The sequence below is a fragment of the Ptychodera flava genome, chromosome 22 (genome assembly GCF_041260155.1).
Source record: "Ptychodera flava strain L36383 chromosome 22, AS_Pfla_20210202, whole genome shotgun sequence".
Lineage (NCBI taxonomy): Eukaryota > Metazoa > Hemichordata > Enteropneusta > Ptychoderidae > Ptychodera > Ptychodera flava.
In genome coordinates, this window is record NC_091949.1 from 16,165,833 (window position 1) to 16,178,626 (window position 12,794).

At 37.4% G+C, this 12,794-nt stretch overlaps 1 protein-coding gene across 2 annotated transcripts; it reads right to left on the reverse strand.

Annotated features, from left to right (window-relative positions):
* Positions 1-181: 181 nt before the first annotated feature.
* Positions 182-12,794, reverse strand: LOC139122802 (uncharacterized). Of its 2 annotated transcripts, XM_070688540.1 has the most exons (15): positions 12,604-12,794; positions 12,075-12,205; positions 11,015-11,126; positions 10,255-10,381; positions 9,436-9,624; positions 8,797-8,849; positions 7,345-7,475; positions 6,879-6,990; positions 5,883-6,009; positions 5,377-5,538; positions 4,585-4,790; positions 3,773-3,869; positions 3,255-3,467; positions 2,010-2,087; positions 182-1,031 (listed from the first exon to the last, which is right to left on the reverse strand). In XM_070688540.1, the coding sequence occupies exons 1-15, from the start codon at positions 12,658-12,660 to the stop codon at positions 721-723; spliced, it is 2,106 nt and encodes a 701-aa protein (XP_070544641.1). In that variant the 5' UTR covers positions 12,661-12,794; the 3' UTR covers positions 182-720. The 2 variants fall into 2 exon arrangements, with proteins under 2 accessions (XP_070544641.1, XP_070544642.1); XM_070688541.1 differs by lacking the exon at positions 5,377-5,538 and having other exon boundaries at positions 12,604-12,750.

The window sequence follows — 12,794 nt, forward strand, 5'->3', positions numbered from 1 at the left end:
GTCGTCAGACCCAACAATGAAGGTGGGAAGGAGGGATGCATACTGTGTGATGGTATGAACTAACCAAAAGAGCAATTTGACGGAACATTGACAAATTTTTTGAACACTCAATATGTCATTTTGTCTGTTGATTTATATTGGCAGCATCACATCACATCACTTATTACACGGACGCGGCTCGAACGATACAAAATTGTTTTAATCTTTAAGAATTGTACAAGTAACAGAAAAACTGTAAAGGTCTTTTCATTTTCGTACACTTTTGCAGCTACACATGGACGTTAAGATGACTTTATCTGTTGGTGTACATGCCGTTCACAATCATTTTGCTCACTAGAATGTGTGAAAGATTGATAAGAATAAAACTTCTGAAACTTGTCCGTCTGAAAGGGAACGGCTCTTCGCGAAATCCATTCTAGAACATCTGATGAGAAAAGTCACATTTTTTAAATTCAAAAGCAGAAACTACAAGGGAAAAATTTAAAGCATAATACATAAAATTACCTCAATGACATAGAGAAAATTGAAAAAATATCGCATCATATCAATTGTACGATTTTACCCAGTTGTTTTGGGATAAAAACTTATCTTAGTGAAACAGACACGAGTCAGACAATACTTAATATCATATATTTAAAGTCGCAAACTTTACTAATTCCATAGTTCCTTAGAAAGAAAAAATGCTAAACGTCGTGTTTTTTGTTAAAATGAATCCCTCTATCAATCAGTCTTCTTATCATTCTGATCAAAAAAATTATTTATTATGTGCTGTGCTAGTCCCTCCTGAAACGAAGACAGTGTGAGGAGGAGTTCTTGTATGGCGGGGGTTTTATTTTCATTATCGATTCTCTTTTCCCAATCGAGCAAGCACTGATATATGCATTCAGTTTGGTTCCGTTGATGTTCATAAATTATGTCGTCCATTTTTGTATCAGATACACCCGGGCAGGGCTGATTTCGAACAAACACTCTCCAGATATTACGATCTACTCGCCGAGCTATTTCTTGAAGGACAGTCGATAAGTGGACGTCTGTGAGCAAAGAAAAATACAAAGCATTGTCAATTCGATTTTGATTTCACTAGACCTCTTCCATAAAAAGATACAAGCTTACCCAAGCAGAGCTGTTTGTTAGAATTGTATGAAGAGCCTATTTTGAAGATTTCCAATAACTGGCATTATTTTAGTAGACTGAAAGATTCGGTCGTGTGCGGGCGCTTCCACGCTCCGCGACCTTCGACACACTCAACTATATCAGCATCTGAACAAGTAATACAGGGCTATTCGGAAAGTAGACTGATGATAAATTTCGAACAGTTATGGTAGATATGGAGATATTTTGCGAAATATGTCACTTCTGTCGCTCATATTATGAGTTACAGCGTACCTACTAGTAACTGAGTTAATCAAGTGCTTCATTAAATTCATTCACTCACAGATTGATCAGTTTTGGATCAATCCTGACGGGTATGGTCAGCTACTAGGCTACACTTACCCATTCCTGACAACTGGAACCACCACTGACCGTGACTATCAGGTTGGTACAACTTAATGCCATAAGTAATGAGTGTCTCAGTTTTGTCATGTAGTTAAGGATTATTGAATTTTAATCGCACGCTTTATCAACAACCAAGAACCGCTAGCTTTATGATAACTTTGAAGTGATTATACGTGAGTGAGGTATTTAGTTAAATTTACACTTTCGTTGCTATGTAAAGTAGCGCTAACAACCGCAGATAGGTAGCGTTGACGGATGTCTGAATGGTTGGAGGCATCAAACACAAAGAACAAATTGCTGTTCAACTTTTAATAATAATATAAGTCCTCAAAACATATACATGTAGCCAGCAGAAATTTAGCAAATTGTTGGCCATGGTAGTTATAGATATTCTATCTAAGATGATTGTACTTTTATGAGTCCATAATTCACATCTTAGGTTGACACTTCTTTGAAAGCTCGCCGAGACAAGAACACCAATATAAGAGACTTATAGTCATAATGACAATTACCTGCTTTCAGAGTAATACTTCCTGAAAATATTGGCTCATCAGATGTATCTACGTCCTGAGACACAGCCCTACAGTCTCCTGAAAATATTGAAAGATATAATTTCCCCAAATTAAATTATACTGTATAACGTTAATACCCAGAAAGGTATGATAATAGACGGATGTTTGATAGATATAGAGGGATTTAATCGCACTGCATGGCCGTAGCCGGGGGAGGGAGGGGCAAGTACTCCCTTGGAATTTTCCTACACTGAGGTCAATATGTAAATTTATGTAAATTACCAACATCCTTGTTATAAAGCTAGGTTCAGTCCCTTTGTCAGTTTGGTCAGGCTACGGCCCTGCACTACCAAAGATCGAAGGTGAATACACAGCCGGTATGAGGAGCAGATACATAGGTAGCGTTCAGTTAGTATGGTCGGCTGCAAATTCCACGGTAAGGGTCATTTGAAAATGGGAAAGTGCAGAGGAGCACACAGCATAGAGTGGGGTATCTTAAGATCTTAACTTTCAAAAACGTCCACTCTGCCAAAGGTTCTTGTTTTGTTTCATTTTTTACATTTTTCCAGGAACCAAAGAAGGTTGTCCGGTGTTGTTATCTTCCGAAGTCAGTGCACTGTAGTCTGTATACCAGTATTTTCTGTCTAACTAACGTCTTGTCTACAAAGGCTTGCCTTACCATACTTTTTACCCGGAGAGTAGGAATAGCGAGTTTCTGGCATATGTTAGGCAAACCATTAATGGAGATTATTAGCACAGTTAGCCTACACCTTATTTTGTACATATGCCAATATAACGCAAAATATGTAATACTTGACGCATGTACAAACTATTGTTACACTGTGGTAGATCTGCACTCTAGATCTATTTCAAATAACGCATTTATTATACTTTATCTTTCAATATCAGCAACCTCCTTATTAAAAAGTAGGAAGTGTACATGAGCCATACACTGGTACTGAGTCTATACCTGATAAATAGGCCAATATAAAACACAAAACATAATACTTATTTGATATAGATCATTTCACTGTATTGTGGATGTGTGTAAAGGTAGGGTAGAATGATGATGATGATGATGATGATGATGATGATGATGATTTGTTTGTTTATTAATTTTTCGATTTAAGTTTATTTATTCATTTATTTGGCATTTTTTACCCTGACTCAGCGTAGGTCTAATGAAGTAGTTTGTTTGGTTGAAAAGACATCATTTTATGATAGCATTCGAATGACATTGCCTACCAAGGAGACGCTGCATCTGAAAGCGATTGGATTGCACTGCCGTCTGTACGTTCTCCGGTTGTTCTCTTCTGCTCTTCCTTAGCATTGTACCCAGTAGAATTCCGATGATGCAGGTTCCGAAGACCATCAACACACCGACGATCAGAAGTACAGGGCTTCCTTGGGATATCACAATTGTTTGTTTATCTTCTCCTCCTCCATCGTCTTCGACAGCTGCCGGGTAGAAGGAAAGATGTCCATGAATTTCTAAATTCCATGCGCTGTTCCATCGCTTAGAACTAACATGGATTTGCTAAAATGTGGGAACTTTTTGGACAGTACCTGGTTCAGTCACAAAGGGGAAACCAAATGCAAGCTAAGTGTTGTTGTGTAGACTGCAGTCTACGCTGTAAGAGTGCTCGAATGAGAGCTTGTACACATGCCATTAGAAATATGCTGAGACAGACACGTGATTTCACGCACTTCAAGAAAGACACGATACTGCAAAATAGTTAGACACATAGAAAGATACCCTATACCTTTTATAGAACTCGACGTTCGCTGCGAATCCAGACCATGATTTTGGAAGCCGCTTGTTTCTGATTTGTCCGCACGTTCAGTGCCGTCATCACTTTTCTGTTGGAGGGACATCGATTTGCACGATGTAAACAAACATATGAGATCATCAACAATAAATATGTAATATATGAACACTGTACCAGGGAAAGTGCGTCAGAAACGTCGGTTTGGCTTGGGTCATGAGTGACAGTTTAAGTTGCAAGTCCCAGAAAGAAGTGGGGATGCTATAGAGAAGGCAGTACTGTAAGCAAAAGAAGAGTGCCGGGTATGCAGTTTTGAACGAGGGTATAATATCTTGGGAACATGATAGAACGCTGTGGTTGATTGGTCAGTTTGTAATGAAGTGCGAGCTCTGCACAGTCATGTAGAGACAACGAAGACGAGAGAGGCGCAGGGCATATCTGCATGGCTATGCTTGGCAGGTGTTGTTTAAACGGGACTAGAATAACATTGAACGTGACTTGCATACCAGCTATCTTTTGACTCAGTGTCCCACGAATGTAGAATTTGTCACGTGATTGTGTAAACGCCAATTTACTCAGTCACGTGACTATTAAGCTGTTCCTTTTCTGTAAAATGATTCAATCTCAGAAGCGAGAGAAAACGTTTGATTTTGAGGAATACCAAATGTTGCGGTTTTTGCTGAATTTCAGCTATACCTATCTTTCCGTTATGAATGACCAGTCACATTCGTCAAAATTACCAAGCTATTTTGTATTTTATCAGATAAGCCGAGAGAAAATATGTCTTCACTGCATTCTATTACTTCTACCTTGCCAGTATCTGAATTATTGTCTTCCTCTTTTTTGGCCTCTTGAGTATCCTTCAGTGTGTTTATAATGCGCCCTACCGTTGAAGGCAACAGAACCTCTCTGCTTTTAGTTACTGAAACAGATTCTGTCGGTGCTTGTTTCATGACATCCTGAACATCATCTCCCCCGACCTGGTCATCAGTGTAACTTGCTCTGTCGGTGTTACCTGAAGAATAGAATAGTTGAGTATAATGTGAATTCATAATATTTTGACGCACATCCTCTGCAGTACGACAAGAAATTGCATTCACATTGTGGAAAGTGTTTTTATTTCACCCCTGGGGATTGACTTGTGTTTTTGATTACTATTAGGAAGATTTCGAATATGAGAATAGCTAGAAGAACTACATTTACCGAGTCAATATCTCATTAAAAATTCATGGGATGAGGTCTTACGGCAGTATTCTACGTATTATCTTTGAATATGGCAGCCTTTGCGTAAATTTTGCTTCCCATGTACCATTTTCACGTTTTCGATTTGCAATTAATGCTGTACTACTGAATCATGCGGCCATTTCACACATTTAAGCATAACATGATAGGTATATCATGATAGCTTAGTATACTTTCACCATATAAGAAAAGTCTGCAACCATCAACTTGAAAAGGCATGTCGTTTCGCCATAGTTAAATTGAAAATGAAATCCATCTTGTTAAACCTTACACATCTTTATAACGCTTTTTATGGATTAACCCATTTTTCTGTTTTTTATTTTTTGTTTGTTTGTTTGTTTCTTTATATCACCTATTACCTGATTCACTTTCGCATATTGCATCATGGGTAGTGTTGCCGGGCCACACATAACGCTTTCCTAGTTTCTCACAGTTCGTATGATTCTTACACTGAGGTAGGTTGTGTTCCTTATCGGAATACGAATTGATGGGACATGGTATGCAGTCAAGGCGATAGTTCTCTGTCGGTAATGAATGAAAAGCAAGGACTATTTATAAGTTTTCATGTTTATGTTTTTTTTTTGTTTTTTGGGGGTTTTTTTTGGAGTGACGATCTATGAAACAGCCAACCATTAACGCGACAGTCCGCTGAAGTTTATTCCTTCAATTTATTCTGTTTTGATATTTATATACCCAAACACTTGGAGCAAGTAGTCTCAACATAGAAACAATTTATTCTGAGAAAAATGATTGTCGATAGGCATATATGTGAATGTACTGTATTGTTTAGATTTTTTGATATGTTTTTCAATTCAACAATGAAATTTATGTTGTATTACACGAACTCATAAGGATGCATACATACCTGCTTGCTGTACCATATACCCGGGCTGACACAAGAAGGCGATACATTGGCCTCCCGAAGCAGTTGGGTAAGTGCCTGCTTCGCATCCACATTTCAAAGCTGTCGTTGAAGTACACTTTTCAACAACCTGAAAGTATTTCAATGATATTATTCAGACAACTAGTACACACTAACACATGATACTTTCTGAACAGTACAGACTTAATCTCTCAAATATCTCATATTTCTGACGTTACGCAATGTTATTTCTTTGATTGTTATCAATGAGTACCTTTCGCGGACCATGATGTCTATGAGATACATTTCCAGAATCTGAACGTTTGGCGTCTCACTTCGACGCAAACCGAAAATTTAGCGTATTCAAAGAGTTACCACTAAGGATGTTCCTATCTTGAATCTTAAATCACAGTTACAGGGAAACACGTACAGTAAAGGAACCTAAATGTACATGAATTTAACTGGGATCTATAATGTTTATTTCTGGTTACGACAGAAAATAGTTCAGTTTCCATGTATTAACATTGGACAAATATTAAAATTTCTTTTTCTAGGTTCTTGTTTCCGGGAAATTGCATTTGAAAACGTTGTAAGTTACATTTTGGTCTTTAAACTACATTTTTCACGCTTAAAGGGATACGTACAGTCGTTGGAACTGCGCTCAAAGGTCAAATTGGACTAATACGACCAATGTAAAGACTGTATCCAACTTAAGCTTACGATGGTGACTGGCGAAAATCAAAACATGTCTGTCATAATCTACATCGTATAATTTCAATGTTGCCGCTATGATAATGAGGTGCATCTAGATATCGTGCAAGAAATACATTGTTTGTAGACAAGAAACTTGCACAGGCACAGTTACGATGACCGTTTCCCTCTAATGCTGTGAAGTTCATCAAACAGCATTTTCGTCTCCATAACCTAAATCACTGTTTTATTTCTTTCAAGATTTTACGTCATCTGAAGTATTCTTAACTGTGAAAACTTAATCCTTACCTTTTGATTACGTCCATCACAATTGTTTTTGCAAACCCATAACCTTTTTATTGTTTCGAGGTCACACTTGTTGAAGAACTGTATGTAATGACCGCTTGGTACGTCTGAGCAACTAAAAAACAAACGAACGAATTAAGATTACCATGGGCTATAATGTGATTTCTATTCACATGGTGCTGCAAAACGAATTTTGACTGTATGCCATTTTTGAAGATCACCAGGGCTGGCACCATCCTGTTTGATTTTGTAACATTTTGTAAGAACAATTGGAGTGAATGAAACCATGCCTTCACATTCAAAAACCCAGGAAATATTAAACGGGGTATGAACATGGTATATATGTCTGGCAGGCCTGCATACATTTCGCTCAAACACACACACACACACACACACACACACACACACACACACATATATTATTACATACATGTATTGTATGGACGTGTCACTAAATATCGGGCAATACCTTGTTTTTGAATCCTCCGTACATGGTTTGACCATGTATGTCCCTGGTTTGCATAGTTCACACACTACGCCGTTGTGGTAGAATTCAGTTTTGTCCCGTTTATAGCATTTTAAAGCTTGCATCGGTTGGACCTAGTAGAGAGAAAAAATGGCTGCATTGTCGTCACTGAGAGATCCACACTAACAAAGGCCATCAAAGGATTTCACGTTCGTAAAACATCGGTGGTACAGAGACTATTGTACTGTAGCATTGCAACGTCATCTGTGCAATATGTACATACACCAAGTGGTAGGAGGTTATACCACCATTTTGCGCAGCATGTTCTGATATTCACAAGCACTCCTTAAAAGGTACCCTTTAATCACCGATACATGAAGCAGCCCTACTTGTGGAGCGAAACGTCATGCAGAAGAAATACATCAAAAAATTCTTTGGAGGAAGTAACCAGAGTGCCAGCGTGTTTTTTTTTTATAAGTTTTTCATATATCCCACCAATGGTTGGTTATTAGGAAAGGGGAGGGGGGAGTAAGATAAAAGGGGAGGATTACATTATTATTTCTACACGTGTGTACTTAACTTCATTTTTAAGTGTACAATATATACTATATAACAGTTGTGTTTCTTTGTGTGGAGTAACACATAGAACCAACAGATACATGGCCATATGGCTGTCTTGAACTGCGATCACATTTTCTGTAGATTATTTGCACGGCCTCTAACTTTGAATAAAGATATTTCCCAGATATTCTGTACATGGTTTTGTGTACATACGGAGCAGAAAGACTCTGAATAATATGCAGTGGATACAAGGGCTGATCGGGTAGGCTGCTAATATGCCCCTTGGTCAATTCAAAGTACACTTCCTCCAATTCTACCTAGTACATACCGGACCATCCATTTTCAAATGACAATACTTGTTTAAAAAGTGAAGGTTGTGGCGTGGATATTCATCATAATACGTAGAGCATAGAGCGGTCACTTCATAAATAAAGCCCCTTTGCAACTCAATATGTTAGTGCTTCAATAAATGTAAGTCAACATAATTTTGCATTTATCATAGGCACCCTTTGAATGCATCGTATCTTTTTTCTTTTGAAACAAGATCAACAATAAACATCATACTATTTACTAAAGCTTCAATGATACTTTGCTCTAACCTCATCCAAAATTGTTTAAGTTTCTCATAACAAATATTAAGCCACAATAAAGCTTTAAAAGGGAGATGTTTCGGTCAAAAGATTAAAATTGGCCATTCAAAAAGTTACACATACAGATTTCATCATCGCCTGTTCAAATCTGAATAAGTCATTCCTACACATACAAGCGTTTAAGCCAAGTGATTTCTGATAAAAAACAGCATTCAAACAGCATTCCTTCAATATCGATAGAATTCTATACTCAGTAGAAAATCAAGGAAATAATAGGGAAATGAAATTACCATATGCTAATTACCTGAACCTCTTCACTGCTTTGTGTTATCTGCTTTACTTTCGCTGTAGATAATTCTGGTGAAAATAGAAAAGTGAAGAACATTTATGTTAAATTCAATACTGTAAAGCAGAATCTGTATAAAATACCCGACATGCTTTGTAAAGAGTAACATGTCGACATAAAAATTGACATACTCATCATAGTAATTTCATAGAGGAACGCACGGAGACATATTCACTGTGAAACACTGCCCGACATACTTTGTAAAGAGTAACATGTTGACATTAAAATTGACATACTCATCATAGTAATTTCATAGAGGAACGCACGGAGACATATTCACTGTGAAACACTACCGGATAAAAGTCAAGTCGAAGGGAACACACAAGAGCAAAGCAGAAAAGGAAAAATACATTGTAGAGACAGAACATAGACACTTGCATTTACCCCTATATAACGTAATTAGAGCGATACATTCAGAGTGATAACCATATAAAGATTATTTATATTCATATTGTTGAGCTTTTTTCTGTTTTATTACATTTGATGAATCCTGGACATTGTGTATCATAATCTTTTTCAAATATTACAAGCTGTGCTATGAAATTGTTCGATACCAATGTCTCAATACATTTATTATACAAAAGGTTTCCTTCATACCTGTCGGGATAGGGAAAGTCTCTAATTTTGGTGCCCATCCACATATTGCATCATGGGTAGAATTACCTCTCCATAGGAAAATTTTACCCAGTACCTCACAGTCTGTACGCTTTTTACACCATGTGTAATGATTGTATCCATCGGAATATGTATTCCCAGGGCATACTCGACAATCCAATCCATACCACCCTGCCGAGACAAATGTCATGGAAGGGACATTAGCTGTAACTTGTGGCAAGTTTTTCAGTATTCTGCTTCTGTATATCAACTACCATGTCTGACCCTAATCCATTTGTCATGCTGAAATTTCGAGTATTCTTTTTGTCAACACAGCTTGTATGTGTGTAGTGATCATTGTTTATTGTTTACAAATGAATTCTAGTCAGGACTTGAATACAATTTCCAACAATAACAATGGAGATTACACTCATATAGGTCGTGTTGATTTGCTAAATATTTGTCATGAAATTACATTTAGGGATTCAATGCAGAAAGTGTAGGGAAACTACAAAACAAAAGTTCTGAAAAAATAGCCAAAAGATACAGCTTATGGAGCTTTAACTCTATTATTTCGACTGACCAAGCAAACAGAGTTCACAAGTCCATGACATTCACTATGTACTGTTTTCAAATTCGTCGGTAATATCATATTCGTACAGTAGGTTTTGTATAGCAAATAACTATTATTCAAATTTCAAAAATTGCTATGCCTCACCACTGTAGTTCACGTTTAAGACATTTCAAACCACAAGGGTCTACTGATAAATAAAACCATTTCCAATCACATAACGCATAGAGGTAAAACGTAGTATAACTGACCTCCTGTTATAACCATTTGTCCAGGGGGACACCTGAATTCTATGCACTGTCCGGCAGAAGCCAGTGGATAAGTCCCATCCAAGCAACCACACTCAAGCTCATGTTTTGCTGTACAGGGTTTTATTATCTGTGCGTGATGGAAAAATTTGACTCGACTGAAGCACAAAAAGTTTGAAGTGACTTTCACTATAACCTAAGATGTACTGTTTGAAGACAGATAGGCTGGTGTATGTTCATTTTGGAGTTCTGTAGTGAGCTGTTCAGGCTGTCAGCGTGTCACCTAATGTTTAACACCTAGAGTGCCTCAAGACTTTAATGGGAGAGAAAGGACAACAACAAGAAAACAATCAAAACAATATATGGTGTCTGTGCATGTTTACTTAAAAAAAGTATAGGCTAAGTTGTTCCTAATAGAGTCGGGCACAGAGTATCATACATATACGATGAATAATCTGAAAGTATACATTCCAATGTTGAACGTGGCAGTATTTCGTAGCATCAACACACAGATGATACATATATGTGAATCTGTGAGACAGGTTCAACTAAGAACTGACACAATTTGACAGAAACACCCTACAAACAAACAAACGGGAAGCAAAGATAACAGCAAACAGCATGAACCTATCAAGAATGAACTTATAATGTCAACACATCTGTTCTTGAAGAGTTGTTTGTGAACTTCTGTGACGTAAATTGTGCACGAATTCGATCCTTTTAATTTAGTATGTTATCCTGTTTTCATCTATTTTCTACATACCACTTGATTTGGTCCATCACATCGTCTCCTGCAATTCCAGTACTTTAGGATGATATCCCGTTCACACTTGTTATAATATCTCATGTAGTAACCCGCAGGAACATCTTCACATCTATGTAACAAGATTCAGTGAAAAAAGAATCATTGATGTAAATATAATACAACCTACCAAGGGCTTGAATACAGAAATTTTGGAGAGAGAGAGAGAGAGAGAGAGAGAGAGAGAGGCAGACAGACAGAGACAGAGAGCGCGCAAATTGTGATCACTCGGAATGTGAAGTCTATTTTATTTAACGACGCATACTTTTCTTGCGGTCATATCATTAACAAAAGCGCACAAACAGAAATTGGAAAACACGTGTAGGTATGCCTGTACCGCGACTTATTCAAAGCAAACGACTGTTTATCTTAAGCCAAGGAAACAGCAAAATTTACGGAATCAACAAAGAAATGGTCCTTAAAGGCCCGATAGCTGTATCTTTTTCACATTATTTTTGTGATTTTACTTCCAAACTAAAACAAGTTAATGGGAATGTACTCATTGAGGGGTGTTTATACCGGTATAATAAACTGTCCACTGGGACTACATGTGCAATTTTGAGCAAGATAAATAATAAATGTTTGCCCAAACATAAAATGGCGCCCTCATGCAAATAAAGCAAAAACACAGTACGCAGTGCATATATGCATTGGAATCTTCACAGAAACAACAGAGTAGTCCAAATATTATGCATAGTGCAGAATGTTCTCTACCGGGACACAATATGCTATGTTTTCGTTGTAATATTATCAATTTTTAAAAATGGCGGGAAATCAAAATAACGGTTAAAATTTAAATTTGCTTGTCCAATTTTTCAGTGGTTAAAGACTATATCCTTTAAATTTGTAGAATTGAAGAAAACCAGAGAAAAAAGAAAGCCTTTTTCAGGTCCACAAATTTCAAGAGTTACAGCTATAGGGACTTAGGCTAAGTGGGATTCGAAGTTTAATTTAACGACGGTCATGGACAGCTGCCAAAGTGACGATTCCGTGAGCAACTCTTTTAATAGACGCTGATTACCTGGTAGGGTCGTTCCTGGTACAAGGTGCTACCATGTATGTCCCTGGTTTACAAAGGTCACAGCTTACGCCACCGACATCAAAGGTTGTTTCGTCTTTCCTGTAGCATTTAGCATCTACAAAGCATATTATCTGTCGATACACACAGTATATATCAGTATCTGATTGATGACTCGTATTAGGAAAGATGCTGTTAATGATGATAATTGGCCATACCTTTGAGTGCACAGATTGGTTCAGATATAAGAATTTTCTCTCGCTTGAAACGTCAAAGCGCCAGAGTCAAGTTTGGTGTCATTGGAGACTTAAAAATCCAAACAAGATCACTTATTTTTCTATATACTCATATTTGAAATCACGAATGGTTTGAAACTGCTGATAAAGGGTGAAGAAATACTGACCAATTAAAAAGTCGATACAAAAATGAGAGAAAGCGTCAGCCATGTTTATATGGCGTTAAAACACGAGTAGCGTCATGTCAACGGATTGAAGTACTAACGAGAAGGACACTCCATGTTTTTAAGTCTTACCTGAAAGCACAAAGCAACTTCCAGAAGAAGACAAAATTGCTTTAAATTTGCAGACATCCGTACAGCCTCGAATCAGATCACTGGGGAAATGTTGAGGTTGGTATTGACCCCTGTAGGTAAACATTTATAATGTATGTGAAGCTAACACATTACTCTACGTGTGAGTATACATCCGGACTTACAGAAAATTT